At 31.6% G+C, this 18,689-nt stretch overlaps 1 protein-coding gene across 3 annotated transcripts in view; it reads right to left on the reverse strand.

Annotated features, from left to right (window-relative positions):
• Positions 1-531: 531 nt before the first annotated feature.
• The window catches only part of LOC106474150, a 143,966-nt gene continuing 125,808 nt past the window's right edge, over positions 532-18,689 (reverse strand). For all 3 annotated transcript variants that reach the window (XM_013934843.2, XM_022379413.1, XM_022379416.1), the window contains 2 exons: positions 10,844-10,983; positions 532-6,090 (listed from right to left, as the gene is read on the reverse strand). In XM_013934843.2, the coding sequence (XP_013790297.1) occupies positions 5,892-6,090; positions 10,844-10,983 (339 nt within the window). In that variant the 3' untranslated portion in view covers positions 532-5,891. The remainder of the gene's footprint in view (positions 6,091-10,843; positions 10,984-18,689) is intronic.

The following is an 18,689-nucleotide window of genomic DNA, read 5'->3' on the forward strand; positions in this document are numbered from 1 at the left end:
TCAATTTCTTCTACGTGCTTGTTGTATAGTACGAAGTTTTTCCGTGTATATGGTATTGAACCAACTTTTTCTATGTGTATTTTACACAGAATATACTTCGATATTTATGCTAGAGTGAACCAGTTTTTCTGTTGTATGTTACATTGGATGAATTCCAGCGATGTTTATCTTACAAAAGTGTTAGTGTTCCACATGATAAAATACTAATGTGTATACGTACCACCGAATCAAGTTCAGCTTTGTTTATGTCGCACAGAATTAAGTTCTGCTTTTTGTATGTCACATAGAGTCAAGTTCTGCTTTATGTATGTCACAATCATGTTTTACTTTCTGTATGCCACACAAAATCAAGTTGTGCTTTATGGAATCACACAAACTGAAGTTCTGGTTTTGTATGTCATATAGAACTAAGTTCACCGGCGTGTGTCTTTTACTGAGTAAAATCTTGCATAATGAGGTGTACAAAACTAAGTTCTATACTGTACATATTACAGAGTAATAACAGAACACAGATGCCAATGAACAGCGTGGTATCTTGCAGAAGAAATACATTTTATTGAAATAAACGTCAGTGCATATTAGTCTGTAAAAGTACATGTAACACAATTGAAACTCTTTTGCTTTAAACAAACATGTTGAAGTAGCATATAAAACAGAAATAGGAAACACTTCTTATATAGAGTACACCTGAAATATTTCGACCGGCACGAGCAGTCCGTTAATTCTTTTAGACACATATATTTAGAGCCCGACTGTGCTAACTAAACCTGACTCGAGATACAAATATACATGTATATATTTATTGTAAGGTAATTACTATTTTTTTTTGCATTTTACCAGCTTTATTATTATTATTTCTAAGCAGTTTCTTTCGATTTCATAAATCACCTGATTGTGACATGTACTTGGTTTAAACAACGTACTTGGTATTTCCTTACACCTTTGGTCGAGATATTTCTTATGTTTTGTGTTAATCAGTATCCTGAAAAGAACATGCTGAAGATAGAGAAGACGCTAGAATTTCACCTGGAGTGTTTTTGATTATCATTATAGTGTGTCAAGAACATGGAAATATTGCTTAAAAACTATATCAGCACATGAGTGTGTAAATAACTGGGTATAACTAATGACACAAATTGTCACGTCTTATCTATCTGGTACAATTAGTGGTATGAACACAGAAATATACTTACAAGTTGGAAGTAAAGAGAGAACACAAAACAAATTATCTCCAACTATAAATACAACGACAGTATTTAAGCTTTAGCTGTTATATGCACGTGTTATATTAAAAATAACAGAACATTCTGTTACACTACAATTATTTTTAATACAGACAAAAAAAAAGATGAAAGTATGTTTCATCATATATATAATGGTTTTATCTTTTCCAGCTTAAGCGTTTTAACCTTCCGAATATGTGTTAGGTTAGAGATTATTTCAAAGTAACTATCCCATTTTTGCAATTAGTTGAATGCTTTCAAGTAAAGCCAAGTAAAAAGAAAAAAAACACGTTTAGCGTCCGGAGTATTCGGAAAAAAAAAAAAGAGGAAGGAGATCATTTTCTTAAATGACCTCTTTTAAAGAAAGTTTGCACCTTTATTTTCATGATTGTTGATTGTTTTCAAAGGGTCCATGTCAAACAGAAATCTTCTTTGTTTCATTTTTTCATCAAAACGATACAGAATTCATGATAAATAAAGAAAAATGGTCAAAATTAATCTGCTATATTCATTTCATTTTTTATTCACAAGTCTTCTTTGTTTTTTGTATGACAGAAAAACATAAACGAAAAAATCGCAAAAAAATGTAGGGGAGGCGGCTGCAAAAAGGGGGAGTGGGCGGGGACGCTAAACATGTATTTGTTTTTTAACTTGGCTTAAGTCAATTTTTAAAATAATTTTTACCTAATAATCTAACCAGGAGGTTCGGTTTTAAAACATTCGAAATTTCGACTCATTTTCGTTTGATAGTTGTAAATATTTGGTTTCGTTACGTCCATCTTACAGAAGTTAATATGTTGTAAATATTTGGTTTCGTTAGTCTATCTTACAGAAGTTAATATGTTGTAAATATCTGGTTTCGTTAGTCTATCTTACAGAAGTTAATATGTTGTAAATATTTGGTTTCGTTACGTCCATCTTACAGAAGTTAATATGTTGTAAATATTTGGTTTCGTTACGTCCATCTTACAGAAGTTGAAACAACATTTCTTCTTTAACAAATTTGGTTTCCTGTAAAACGTTTTGCTAGAGAAAAGGGAAGCATTAATAAATAACAAAATTAATATTTTTCTTGTTAAACTTATCCTTATTTCTGGAATAACTTATCGACTTTCGATAACATATTTGCATAATTGTTTGGTTTAAGAGGTTTTTGCACGGTGAGGTTTAACTAACCCCATCAGTCTGTTCGACAACACAGAAAATTTTGGCATTCTGTACTCTTTGAGAGATTTTGGTGATTAAAGAACGTTTACATCATATTTGAAACGTAGTCTGCTTATTCTTCCAGAAACATTAATAAAAGCTGAGTCTGATGAACGTGACTTTTATTTTTTCAAAAATAATAAAGTAAAATGCTGTCTTGGAAGTGGTTGTCTTTAACAATTTTAATGTATATAAATTGTGTTAACCACAAAGACTAAGTTAGTCAAAACGCCCTCTAAATGCAGTTCAAAATGTACATTGATTACAAAGATTCTGAGAAATATAGAGTTATAGAAAAAATAGATACTATGGGCTTAGAAAACATCGAACTTGAAGTTGGATATTTCTTGAATTTTCTCATAGTAATCTCATGATTCATAAAGAGATACGATTTTTATATATATCATTGAAATTCAAACTGAATCTACTCTATCATAGCACACTTGTTTTGGCATCATTTCTAAGTTATATAGTACTTTAGTCGTATTCAAAATGCACGACACAACCTTTATCATCTGTGACACACTATACATTTAGTGCTAACTGGAACAAAGGCAGAAAGACGTAGAAAACACAAAATTCTTATACATTATTGACAGCGTCGTATTTTTTAAAACATATTATTAAAAATACTAAAATGCAAGAAAATGAAAACTCTCTGCAAAAGTAAGAAATAATAAAGATTGAAGGTAATTTTTGTTTCAAATTAACGCGTTTCCTTTCCGTGCGAAATCTAGCTTCGCTTTAGAAACTCATCACCAAAAGGTAAAACGCCTCCTAGAATCAGAAGATATAAAGAAAATTTAAAACAAAAAGCGTGAAAGTTAATATCATTAAGAAATATAGTAAAATAAGGCAAAATATAATATTGTTATAATATATTAGAATATCAAAGACGATTTGATTATTGAATCCAACCTGAAAACAATGTTGGGGGAAAATCGAATAAGCATGGAACACAGCACGAGAAGTATTACAGCATTCATTCTCATACGATCGCTAACTCGATATTTTTCCGATGTCAAACTATAACTACTGGCTTAACAATTAATGGAATTTAAACTGTCGGACTATGTGATTATAATTCAAAACTATGACACGCACCGTAATGTCATAAAGAAGCTGAAAGGCCAGTCAGCGAATAACAGTCAGTGTATGAATGAGTGCAGGAAATGCTTTGTTAAATATATGTATATATATACCAAGATCCTGCTTAATAGGAAAACAAGAGACATTTCAAAGCTTAAGCAATGTGAGCCATACAAAAGCTAAGATAGATAAATCTAAAACTGAATAGCTGACAAGTCTGTAATTTAACATTACAGTGAACGATAATACAAATGGTATATATATATATATTTATGATGGAAATTTGTACAACATTAACTGAATGAAAGAAACATAGCAATAATCTTTAGATATGGGTTTTTTGAATCTAATGCACATCCGAAAACAATTGTATTTTTGAATCGATTTTAAATTGAAATAACAGAGTTATATACATTTATAACAATAACGAAGTACAAATAACATAAGCTGTTGCTAGGACTATATTTCTTCAATTGTTACAAAATCCAGTGAAGGTATATTTACTAGATTTTGCGAGTCACGCCATTTTTCTTAACATGCAATATTTCAAAAACGCAGTGGTGATAGCTACAGCTGAAAATAATTCGTCTTTTTTTTATCCTTATGTTAATATACGCTGTTTTTAAGCTACAAAATATCAGAAGTAAAATTAAGAGATAGCTTTTGATTCATAAACGTGCTAATGTTCAATAATAGAAACAAAAAAGAGCTACGTAAATATCAGTAAAGTTTAGAAATAATGTTCCCATTCCTATACATTTAACCGTAAGTATAAACTTAACGAAATTAATTATTAATATTTTTTCTTAAATGATAGAAAGATATTTTCCATTCTGACTGATAAATTACTTCAAGTTGCATAGATATTTATAGTAAAAATTTTCAGGATCAAGGATTGGTTGGTATAAGATTATGTAACTATATACTATGTAACTAAAAATGAAAATACTTGAACCTTTTTTTATCGGTCTCCACTATATAAAAAGTTAATACAGCTTCATCTGTTTTGAAAAGCAGTAATTTAATGCTACCAATACTAAGTAAGATATGCAAAAAATATAGCATTGGAAAACAGAGTTGTCATATTTACAACGAATTACAGATTTATAAGAATAGGGTGTACCTGAAATTGTACATTAATAACGGTATCATACCATACACTTATACGGTTTTTAAACCATATTTCCAACATATTCACCAAAATGTAAGTAGTTTAAGATCATTTGTCACATAAAGTCAAAATGAAGTAATAATTACATTTTGACATAAAAGCTTGAATACAGTTGGATGATTAACGATAAAATTAGCTCATTTACACAGCTCGTCATGAATTGTGCCGTTGAGTTTTAATTCTTTGATGAATTTCTAAGTTTAGTTTTCATAATTTTTTTACTTGATCAGTAAAAACAGTTATTTCTCACATATCCTATATACTATGTCCTTTAATCTCACTTGTTGAAACAAACTTATAAATTTATACAGTTTTGTGCACAAGGAAAATGATCAGACGTAATTCTCAAATAATTCCTAAAGTTTCTTGATACAAATATAAAGAAACAATTCAAATAAATATTTCATTGTTATCCAACTATACGATGTAATCTATTTTTGTAAACTTCCGTACAATTATCGGATTAAGTTTATAGTTAATCTTGCGTTTATAGTTAATGTAAAACTATATATAGTTTTAGAACACAACATCAGGTGTGCCTTTTTCTTCTTAAAGGTTATTTAAAATCAAGTGAGCTGAATGGGTATTTCTGTAATAATATTATTGTTTGAATACAGGTTCACATCTGAAACGTAATAACACTTGTAATAAGTTTAATAAGTTTATAACTCCGACAGAAATCTATTTAAAGATTGGCTAGGAACAGAACTTTCAATAAAGTATAGATATCATTGAAAAGTATGAACACATTTTATACAACTTTAGGCATCAGAACAGTTCGAAATTTCAGGATTTATTTCGGCTAAGTTATTCTCGCTTATACACGAAAATGGTTTGATTTTTGGAAAATTCAAAATATGGTTGTAGACTTTCTATCTATCTTTGCTTTTGTACGTCAAAAAATTTGGCAATAATAATGTATAGCGAAAAGAAAAAAGTAAGGTGAATTAGCATAGAAAGATAAGTTAATAATTTGAACGTCTTCCCTGTGCAGTATGATTAGCAGTAGGTTCCTCCCAGCAGATACTGCTGTTGTGGACACAAAGGTGAGATAAAAATTGACTGGAACGTGCGGTCCGGAACATCAAATGAAACCTCCTGAGTCTCGTGCGATTTTTGGTAATGGTAGGCACTTGGGGGAGGGGGAAACGGGAAGTTGTGGTGCAGAAGACATGAACTCTTGTGTGAAATCAGTGTATACATCAGGCGTACTCAGTTTCAGACAGACTTTGTCCCTCTGATAGACTGCGATCAAGGTAACCATCGTTACCGGAATAATAATCGTCGGGTAAGTCTTCAGATGGATGACCACGGGCGTTGGCAAACGATATGGATTTCTGATAACTAAAAAGCTCACGTTCTAAGCTGTTATTTTCTGCCTGGAGCGCTCCAATCTCTCTCCTGAAAGATGGGAAACACTAATAAAAACCATTATAAACTATCACTTAGGCTTAGGTTGACAAACAGCTAACGGTAGACATACCTATTGTAAACAAAATAAAATTAATTAATTTTCATCAAATACTAAACGGAAAAAATAAAATAAATTATTTAATGTGTGAAATTCATATATACTCTTGGAACAGTCTATAGGGAAATATTTTTATAATTTCAAACATGATGTGTGATCTATAATTATCGCATTTGCTCACGATGTAATGTTCCCTTCACATGCATATAATATTGTATTTTATCTACTTCTTCACTAGCTTACATTTCTAGAGAAAAACCTTAGCTACATAGAGAAAATACATATTTATATGACTTAAAGAAGTATGTATACATATATAGGGGGACGAATCATGATGCATCGTGCTGCTTTGGAGTAATGTCAGAGGACTAAATATATCGCACACAGATTTCTTGACATTTTTGAAAACAGAAATCTAATTTAAAGATGGCTTGTGATATGGAAGCTACTATATAACAGCACTATTTGAAATGAAAACCCGAGATTCATAGCGAACTCAAACTTTCCATTTCGACTGCCATATTGGCTTTAGAGAGTTAAATCTCATTGTCGTGCTTCGTATGTCACTCAAGCGAGAAGTTAAACAGCCGAAGATCAAGGCAGTTTCAAGGGCAGATTTTCTTTACAAATAGTTTCGTAATAGATCTTATTATATACCGGAAAATGACTGCTTTGTAACATTTATCGTGATATACACTACAGTAGTTTCGAAACTTTTGAAAATATATCCATCCACGAAACTAAGAACACAAATCTTGCTACAGTTGGACGTGAGGATGAAATTACATAAGTCTGCTATATACGATATTTCAAGGCTTAAAGTAAAACGAAGAAAATGCATAAGTTTAAATCATGGCTGCTATCTTAACCTTACATATTGCTAGCCTTCAGCGTGAAGATCTCCATTCTGAATGGGATCGGGTTGTTGGATTTTTTTTTAATGTTTGACCATACGTGAATAATTAGTATCATGATTGTAAAGACAGAATCACCCTCAACTTTCAGAACAATCCGAAGTTAGATTCTAGTGATATTACCTTTATTTAATAAGCGTTTGAAATAACACAACATAAGAAATAGATATTTCGTTAAACAACCGTGTGATTTTTAGTGATGTGTTTAGAAGATTCTATAATGTATAATGTATTTTCCCTTGAGCATGTCAATAAAAAACAAGAAAGCTATTGGTAACATAAATTATATAAATGTTACGTTTTATAAAAAGTTTTTAGTACTATTAAACTGAATTTATTCAATATCTATTAAAACAACTGGGCATAATTCTACTGTTGTTTCTATTATTAAATACTATATTGTAATACAAAGTCAAAGCTAAAACTTGTTATATGTTCGTAAGAATTGTAAAGCCAGAATAACCCTAAACAAATTCTAATTACATATACTACACGAATATTCCTTCAACGAAAGTCACCCCCCCCCCTCAGTGACGTAGCGGTATGTCTGCGGACTTACAACGGTAGAAACCGGATTTCGATACCCGTGGTGAGCTGAGCACACATCGCCCGCTGTGTAGCTTTGTGCTTAATTCCAAACAAATCAACGAAAGCCAAGTGTCATTGGTGGAAAGAGAGCCATCTAGTTTGTAGCTATTATACTTATTATATCATCCCCTTCATTACATTTCAAGACGACAGTCATGAAGTTTGGTAAAATAATGGAGTACATATTTTTCACACTTATTCTGTCATAAAACATTCTAAAACTTTGTTTTCCAGTGTATTCTTAGCCAATATAATGCTTAACTGTTATCCTCTAAAGAGGTACAATATATTTAGTATCGAAGCTGAAATTCCAAATGTTTATAATGTTTATAAGTAAGAAGGTTGAACACTCTATCAACTCAAGAATGATTCTAATCAAGGAGCCAGTGAAATAAAAGGGACACAGTATTCACCAGTATTATTTCATAAATTCAAAGTCGTTTATTATGATTACTCCACATAAATACAAAATGAAAAGTAGTTTTTATTCTCAATGATGTTCGAACACGTGCATTTCTTCTATTAACTTAATTACTTTAAAAAAACTTTTAATTAAATACCCGAGAGGTTATAAATTATTCTTTTTTTATAGATCTTAAGTAAAAGAAGTAAGGTTTAATGTAGCGTTTCATAATATCAAGAATAGGAAAACTGATCTACCAAAGTAATGTATAAATACCTAGTTTGCTATAGTGTTCAACATCTGCTTCTAAGATTTAATAATGCTTGAAATATGATATATATATATATATAGGTAGAGTCGGTGTTATTAGATACAAAAACCTCTTTAGGATTTGAAATAAGAAATGTGATCCATTTTAGTGATAGACTGCACGGTACACTGGGTATAAAACATTCTGTACATGAACACTAAGAATATAACAGTTAATCCGTTTCAAAAGTTACAATTATATTTTAAAGTAATGCATTGCCAAGAGCTTTTAAAACAAGCTATCCTTTATTATATTTATTTTATACTGGGATGCGATATTGTGTGTAATTAGTTAAGCCTACCTAAACCCAATTACAGCCAACTTCAAATGCTGTTTAACTTATTGATCCAAAATTTTGTTTGTTCTAAGGATCTGACTATTTACACCCGTTTTTTGTTTTTTTACAGTTTAGAGGAATATCAAACTATACATATATCAATAGAGAGATTTACATATTAAATTTACTGTTGAAATTGCCGAAGGAAAAATATCTTATAAAGTTAAAATTATGTGATCTGCTCAAATAAACTTGATGTCAATACAGAGTGTTCAGTAAGCTGTATTAAAACTACAGCGTTTCATATGTATTATAATGCCCCCGAAAACTGGTCGCTTTTGAAAAGGATATACAACCTCTTTCCGACACTCATACATTCAGATAACTAGAATCTGTTCAAATTGGGGATATATAATTTTCAAGAGAGGGATATACTTTGTGCTTATTGGAATTGAAAAAAAAGAATATGGGTCAACTTGGAAACCCAGGACTATTCATAAAGAGACCTGTAACAAGTCGTCCCGCAGCCATGATAAACAAAATGCGGCGTCTTGTAACTGGTGAGCATCTACGAATACAAAGTTCAGTAGCAAAAGCTATTCACTTCCCCTATGCAACAGTAGCAAATATTAGAAACAAGAAGAAATAACCCACAAAACTTCAACAAGTAATACACCAATAATAATTTTCTATGAGTAAATAACCCAAACACTTCAACAAGTAAAATACTAATACTAGCTTTGTATGAAAACAATAATCCTAAGATACTTCAAAAAGTAATACCTCATTGTTAACTTAGAATGAATAAATAATCCCAAACACTTAAACAGGTAATACATCAATACTAACTTTATAAGAAGCAAATAACCCCAGAACCTTATAGAAATAACACATTAATACTGATTTTTGAAGAAAGTAACCCCAAACCTTTCTAGAAGTAATGAATATAATATTAACTTTGTATGAAGACATAAATCTCAATTATTTCAAGTAACAGATCAATACTAACTTTATATGAAGAAATAGCTTCTATAAGTAACAGATCAATACTAACTTTATATGAAGAAATAGCTTCTATAAGTAACAGATCAATACTAACTTTATATGAAGAAATAGCTTCTATAAGTAACAGATCAATACTAACTTTATATGAAGAAATAGCTTCTATAAGTAACAGATCAATACTAACTTTATATGAAGAAATAGCTTCTATAAGTAACAGATCAATACTAACCTTATATGAAGAAATAGCTTCTATAAGTAACAGATCAATACCAACTTCGAATGAGAAAATAGATTCTGGTGCTTGGATTAGTTTCTTATAAGCGCTTAGTCTATCCTTATTTTTTATCTGCGATTGTGCAAAACGGTCTTGCTGACATTATTTATTTATATTTCACACTATTAATTTTGGAATTTCTTTCTAAACGATAACTTAGAAGTACATATTGCGTTACAGAAGACGAAAAGTAATTATTTAAAAAAAATATACATATTTACATGAAAAAATACCAGTTAATAATAAATCGATTATTTAAAATTCTGACAGAAATCTGCGGGAATGGTTACTAAAACACAGTGTAATGAAACATTTCACATTGCGCAGAAGCAGCGTATACATTAGAAAATTAAGATATTATAAAGACTGCAGTTTAGAATCCATGGATCAAGTTCACAGTGGTAGCAAATAACTTTCAATATAAATCAATGTGTATAGTGGTTTCTGGTAATGATAGTTCATGGTACTGGTGTGTATTTTAAGTGTGAATAATTGTGGCAAATGTTAAAGGTTGCGTAACACACCTGGTGGTTATTTGGAAGCAAAGTATCTGGTTATGAATCCACTTGCTATAGATAGCGGAAGTCTTGACAGATAAAGTAAAACAGGCCAATTTCAAACGTGCCCCAAGTTTATCTATGGCTTGTGAAGATATTTGAGAACACTATGCGCCATAGAATAATTTTCTAATTGATTCTATTTTACCAACGTTCCACTTTAAGCATCGTGGTGAAATATCCACATTAGAATTACAGGAAAGTGAATAATTTATGTATTTTTTTTTACCTTAAAATAAGACCAATTTTTCTAAATATCAGTTCAAATAACAGACACACTTTTATAAAGTTACACTTTTGAATTTGATATATTAATACTTGTTTTAAAAATAAAACAAAATAATATTTCACTTACCGCATCTGGTGGCCATGAATTCGACATAGGTCGTCATATTTATGGTAGATGGCGCCAAACAAAAACAAAGATTCCAGCCATTCAATATGAACTGTCAATTGGCCATTAGTTCCCAAATATCCATTAGACGTGTCTCGAATCTACAAGATTCGTATATAATAAGTACTATATAGCATGTAAAGTAAACATTCTAATTAACAAACACTCACACAGATATATATATATATATATATATTCATTTTTAATTGCTTGCCATACTTTTTAAAACTTTAATTCAGAGCTTTGTTTAATACCACGTTTTAAAGTTAATTTGGACAATATTTACACATATGAAAGTGTCTTTGATAGAAAAACACATTTTAATAATCAATTTGTATCAATTTGTGATCTGAGAGGCAATGCCTCTTCCAGTAAAACTAGAAATACAAGCTCGTATTGAATTATAATTACAGCAATTTTATATGAAAGCAATCAGAGATTTATGTTCTAGCCTTTCCTATACGCGATGCGACACTCACCCGATTTTTACCATGACCTGATTTTGTAACAAAGATAAACCAGCGTTAAGCAATGCAGATATGTTAGAAAGCTACTGTAGCACAAAATATTAGCAAATATTAAAGCCACCGTAAAAAAGAAATTGCTCAAATCCGCGGGAAATACGCGAACTTGACAAACGTGACCATTCAGCAGGAGTTTAATTTCTCCATTGAACATTACAATACACAAATTAAGTATGTTATATCAAACCCTTTTGGAACCTTATCAAGTTGTTATGGTTCAAATCACCACGTCCGATCACGCTCTATCTAACGATCATGCATCTTGACAATAACCCTGCAGCGTAATTTTTCTATTACAAAAGGCTCTGTTGCAAGGCTGCCATGTTTAAAGTGCATACCTTCTCTCTGGGGCTTTCCATAATATATTTAGTGTACGAGCAAGATGGTTTCCCAGTGAACCTATCTAATCGCATATAAATTCTTGACCTTTATGTTGTCGTATGAAATAGTATGAATATCCCTTTCATTCTCCAGTTGCTTGAGGTATGCATTGGCTGAACTTGTATGTTGTGGAAGGAACTGTTGTACACCTGCCTTGTCGCTTTTACAGATGGAGATCCTTCTTCATTATTTAGCGTACTGTTGCCTGGGTACGATTTGTTGCAATCTCTCTTTGCATGGTTCTAGTTCCCAAAGTTGGTTCATATTCCTTTGTTTTCCAATGCGATTAAGTATAAGGAATATTTTCGTCCAGTAAATTATAAATTCCCGAATTTAACATAAATTTATAATCTGGATGAATAAAAATTTTACCTCTAAAAAGGGCTGTTGCATATTTTTTTTTCCAAAAGCAATCCATTTTCTTCAACTATCTACGTAACGCCAGACAGTGTGAACATGTAGTTTGATACATGACGTTAGACCACGGCCTTATATATGCTGTGATTTTGAAAATCGTTTTGACCCTGTATATGTACATATCTAACGTTTAAGATCCCTGTTTTACGTTATCTAGCGCACAAGAGCTTAAAATTACCATAGATTCTCGTATATTGACATTGTATCGAAGAATTGGTGCAAAGAAATCAGGTATAATGACAATCTAATGAAAAGAACTGTAGTTATTGAGTTCAAGGTTGTCTTCGTGTCGTGCTATAAGTTAGAAAGTTACTACTTTTGAAGATAGATAAATCACAACATCGAAAATTATATTCCGGTAAAAGAATTACGTGTTTGATTCAACCACATTACCAACGGTTGATTGAAAACATTCCCAATTACCCCGACATAAAAGACGGCATATCTTGTCTCAGCTTAGTTGTTATTGAATTTATGTATCAAACCATGTATATAAACAGATTTTAACAGAGAACTTGCACATAGTATATTGTACTATAAAATCCTTCAACAATAATTACCCATCAAACAAAGTTCATTTATTGTTGTACCTAATGAGTGGCGTAACATATATATATTTAAGGTACTTCTTGAGTGATTTAGAACCAAGAGTTTAGTTTTAATTTCTATTTCCTTATGGTAGTATTATTATTGTTAACGTCAGGAACAAACCCATCAAAAGGATGCTGTTCTGAAACATCACATAATGTTTTGTTCTATACGACATCACCTATGACAATTTAAAAAGATTTCCGTAGGAATTAACATTAAACATCTGGTACTTGATATTTAATTATCAGGGTATCCTAACATTATTGTTAACAAACTGAAGCTAAAATATTAATTGGATAAATGATAGTACAGATATATAATTACGACTGTTGCATGATGATTATGCATTTGTCATGTATACCTCTATGTAGCTTTATCAAAAAAGGTACAGTTTAGGAAGAGCAGAAGTATAATGGTAAGAAAATTGTCACTTATATTACATAAATGACAGTTTAACAACAAAACATTAATAGCGTAAGGAACATAGGTTTACAACAGAAAGACATGCTAGAGGCATTATTTGTAAATAACATAAAGACAGGTTAAAGTCAACATTTACAGAACGTTAGGTGTCTCGTGAGTACACATACAAACTTTAGTGAATATTTACAGAATGTTGGATACTTCATTTGTATATAATATAAAGATAGGCTAATGCCAACTTTAATGTTAAAGAATGTTACAGATATCATTTGTATATAATATAAAGATAGGCTAATGCCAACTTTAATGTTAAAGAATGTTACATATATCATTTGTATATAACATAAAGATAGGCTAATGCCAACTTTAATGTTTAAGAATGTTACAGATATCATTTATATATAATATAAAGACAGATTAATATCAACATTTGCAGAATGTTAGAGATATTATTTGTACATAATATAAAGACAGGTTAACTCCAACTTTTACAGAATGTTAGAGATATTATTTGTACATAATATAAAGACAGGTTAACTCCAACTTTTACAGAATGTTAGAGATATTATTTGTACATAATATAAAGACAGGTTAACTCCAACTTTTACAGAATGTTGAAGACATCATTTGTATGTAACACAAAGACAAGTTAATGTTAACATTTACAGAATGGTAGAGGTATCATTTGTGTACAAAATAAAAATACTAAACGTTTGAAGCTTTGCTTATGGAATAAACATATTTTTAACAGCAGAATCTGCAATAATATCTGAACTGTTACTTATAAAAAGTATCTTTCTCGTTTTTTAACTAAAAGCAAAAGTCAGCATTTTTATAAACTAAAAATAAACGTTGTTATAGCTCCCAGTTAGTGGTTCAAGTAGAATATTAAACGGTAGAGAAATTAATTATGCTTATGGAAAGCTAAACAACTGAACTAGAAAACAAATGCAAGAACGTGAGATGGCTAACTATGTTGGAGAATAACAATAATATGCATGACTTACTTAGACTGTAGGACTAAGCGTAGTGAACAAATGATCAATACAAATATGTATATTATTTTTTTAACTACGCCCTACATTGTAACTGTATTCACCAAACGGTAAAATTCTCTCGTTTAGTGTGCACACAGCATGACTTTGGAAAACAGCCCAAAGAAACAATCAAAACTATAGATTAGAAGTGGTTAAGCCATGCGATGATATCTAATAGGAAATGTAGAATAATACATGAGCACATAAAGTTTAGAATCTACTTTAAAAATAATCAAACGGGACAATAAACAACTGAAAAATACCAATCTCATTAAATTAGAAAAATCGTTGCATATTATAAAGGATAACAAAAACTAAGAATTCATGTAAATGAGAATGTTACCAAAAGATTTAGCGAAAATATCGAACTTGAAAAATCAAGAAAAGTTACTTATTATTTTTTATGTTTCTCTATTTTTCATAAGATCGATAAAAATTAAAGTGACAACTTGTCACGAATGACGTCATCGACACTTCGTGGGTGTTTATAACAACAAGCACGGTGTAAAGTTCAAATCGTCGTTGAACTTTTGTGCATTTCGATGACGTAATTCAGAATCTCAGCTTTTGATAATATAATCATATAGATTTTTATTCAGTGCACATAGTTTTTTCAAGAAAGTACTTAACATTAACATAGAATAAAATTAACAATGAAAATGATTCCCCAAATAACATTGCTTTAGATATAATCAGGTGAATTTCGGCAATATGTGGCTTTAAAATTTTTTGTTTTGTTCTTTCATTAGATTTAATTCTATTCAAACATAAATGGTATGCCGAAATATCTTAATATAAACTATTCTGAAGAAATATTTTCATTTCAGACTATTAATCAATACAGTTATTATGCATATAAGAAAATAACAATTATTTATGTCATAAGAATGCCTGGATATTGACTACTGAGACTTGGTCACGTGCTAAGTTGTGATGTGGTTCATAACAAATTGACATAAGTACTTTATCAGCAAATTAACCAAGATTCTGTGTCCATTATGTTCAAAAGCCATTTAGAAGTTAGCCTCAACAATTACTTACCTAAAGCGAGGCTGTAAGGTTTCGAATGTTGGTATGTCTCATTTTAGACGTTAAGGTTTGTTTTTATGAATGTACAGTATTAAACAAAAAATCAGACACTTTCTACGGTGATAGAAAAAACTTCTGTTACTCGTCTTGAGTGAATATTAGATTGCAATACATTTTGTTTCATTTAGTACTTGAGTGCTTGTGTTAGATTGGGCTACTGGACAGCTATCTGAACTAGCAGTCTCTATTTATAATCGTAGACAAGATGGAAAGCACCCATTGCCCAATTATCTGCATAAATAGTTGTCCTCAGACAGTATTTGTAAACCAAGAAATGAACACATAGCGTTTTTCAGTTTTTTAAAAAAGAAAATCCACTGAAAACGATCGTAGTGTTACTCGTAAAGATTTTAGTAAAGCAATTAAAGTCAGTTATTTTTTAGTACCTGTAGAATATAGATCAAAAGAAGTAGGCAATTAGTAACAAGAGTCATCTATCAGGCAACTGTCAGAAAATAAGAGATCCTTCATGAGATCCTTCCTTTTTCTTCTGACTGGGCAAGTCTGGTGTAGAAGTACGAGTACCCTCTCACTAACCATCTTACCAAGTGGCTATATGGATATTTTGTCTTCAAAGACACTTGGCCTGGCATGGCCAGGTGGTTAGGGCGCTCGATTCGCAATCTGTGGGTTTGAATCCCCGTCACACCAAACTTGCTCGACCTTTCAGCCGTGGGGGCGTTATAATGTAGCGGTCAATCCCACTGTTCGTTGGCAAAAGAGTAGCCCAATAGTTGGCGGTGGGTGGTGATGACTAGCTGCTTTCCCTCTAGTCTTACACTGCTAAATTAGGGACGGCTAGCGCAGATAACCCTCGTGTAGCTTTGCGCGAAATTCAAAACTAAACAAACAAAGACACTTTAAAAACAATACAAAATGCAAGTTTTTAGACATTTTCCTGAGAAAGATTTCATTATTCTAACACTGCTTATTTCTTTGGATAAAAAGAAAAGTACATTTTTTAAAAGGGTATAGATATGATCATTTACAGGATTTATTTACGAAGCTAGCAGAGCTATTCATCAGAGCTTAGCTGGCATTATTGGAACAGCTAACGAAAAATCGATACTATTAACGGTGTGGGATTGAAGCTGGGAACATGCGGTAATGACAGATCAGAGAAGTTTGATCGTAGACCTGATATTAATGCAGTTAATGCCCTCTGTAATGCAACTAACTTTATTACAATCCAGTCATGTTGTCAAAGTAATCTGCGGCTTAATTGGCAAACCAACATGTTGAAAATATTACACGTCACTCCTGGTTAACGATTAGACACTCAGATAGGATTCTTTAGTTCTGCAGAGCATGACTTCCTGCATTCTAAAGCGTTCTGTCAACTCGTACGAGTAAAGTAAGATGTTTTGGAAACAAGCTCTCAATACGCACTTAGAAGCAGTTTGAATTATATATACATATGTATTCTAAATTCATTTACAGTTTCATTCGGGAAATCTTATCTTTTGAATTACTTGCAGCGACTTTTACTATACACGAGTACACTTGTATACATTTAAGTACATTTGTTACTGTTAATTAGTATTATCATGAATAAAAGTCCATATTCTTCTGAGTTCCCGACAACTTGTAAATCGCTAGGTTTCAAAATGTTATATGTCGTTCTAAAGAGCGATGAAACTTATATCTGCTGATCCGTTTGCACGCGTTCTTTCTTGTGTTTTCATTGTGTCTCGTCATATTTTCCTACTTTAAGTTGTAAACAGAATGTCTATCAAATCTGCTGACTCACTGAGGACGTGCTACTGACTTGTAAAAATTGTCTATAAGTATAGCAGTGGCTTATATAAAGGTATTTTGCATAAACAACACATTTATTATTCATACTGACCGATAGGCGGTGATTATTTGTTTGTGTGTGTAAAGCTACTCGATGGGCAGCCAGCGTGGGGTTGGCAATCTAAAGTTTTAAAATAATAAGTTTATTCAAACAGAACGATTCGCCCCTATAGCGAAAGATACAATATACCATATTTATATATTTGTTTGTGACAAAGCTATACGAAGAATGTCTGAGCTAGCCGTTCCTAATTTGGAAGTGACAAACTAGAGGGAAGGCAGTTAGTAACACTACTTAGCACTTATTCTTGGGCTACCATTTTCAGACCGAATAGTGGGATTTAACCGTTACACTTATAATGCTCCCACTTCCCCAAAGTGCGGAGTGCGATGTTTTTGGTAACAGCGGGACGCGAACCGCGGAACCTCATCTCCACAGTCCGGTACGCTAGCTTTGGGCCACCTTAGGCCCATCAATATTGCATTTATTTAATAAATCATAAAATGGATGTCGCATATTCGGTAATTGTGTGACAGTTTTCATATCTAATTTTCCTTCAAGAAATGATTATTCAAAACATAGTTCAGATGTTACTGCGATATGAAATCTGACAAGATGACAGGACAATAAATGTAAGACCATTCAGCAAAGATGCACACAACTTATGATTTCATAACTCATATCATGTCCAGGTATATTAATTCACCCTGGATTCTTGTTTTTCCCGATGTAATGACATTTTTTTTTAGTTGAATCGATTATTCTTCCAGAAGAATGCATATTTGATACATCTGTCTAATGCATTGCTCCAATCTCAGACAAATGCTATACCTTCATCATACTTGCGCATAACTGGCTCAGAATGTTGATGAAGTTTTATCTATCAGAACCATTATATATCAGTAATTTGAATTTGTCATTTAGACATTCTGAGATTTGAACTAATTCCTTGTCAGATGCACCTAATATAAAATACAAACAAAGCCGTAGTTTCATGCTATTGTTTTTTGTTTTTGTTTGCATATTTTAAACTCTCGAATCTAGAGTCTGCACTTCTTTGTAAACTTGACACACAACAATATTAGATTGCTTTTAATATGAGATATAACTGTCACAGCTCAGTAATTGTTACTTACTGTGTTTAATTAACTAATAGTTAAGATATATTAAAACACAGAAAATGGCACGAGAAAAATATTTTTTGATGCTGTTTTCTAAACGTAGCTTTTGCGTTGATTATGAGATAAATAAACGGAATAATTTACTTAACGTAATGTAGCAAGTGTTGCTGCAGATGTGAGTCTTGGCATCAAGGGCGACATGTTTAACACCTACATATCTGGTTCATGAATTCCAATAGATGCAGTTTATTGCTGTTACGGATACATTTGTGGCTTGAGGATATACACTGATGGTCACAAGTAAATAGACACCTAATTTTTCATCATTTAACTGATTTATGCTAACTCATTTGTGTCCACAGAGCAATATATAAATGAAAATGGTCCGCACACTAATTATCTTGTGCTACAACATGCCTAGAACTC

This window comes from Limulus polyphemus, unplaced genomic scaffold, assembly GCF_000517525.1.
Source record: "Limulus polyphemus unplaced genomic scaffold, Limulus_polyphemus-2.1.2 Scaffold136, whole genome shotgun sequence".
Lineage (NCBI taxonomy): Eukaryota > Metazoa > Arthropoda > Merostomata > Xiphosura > Limulidae > Limulus > Limulus polyphemus.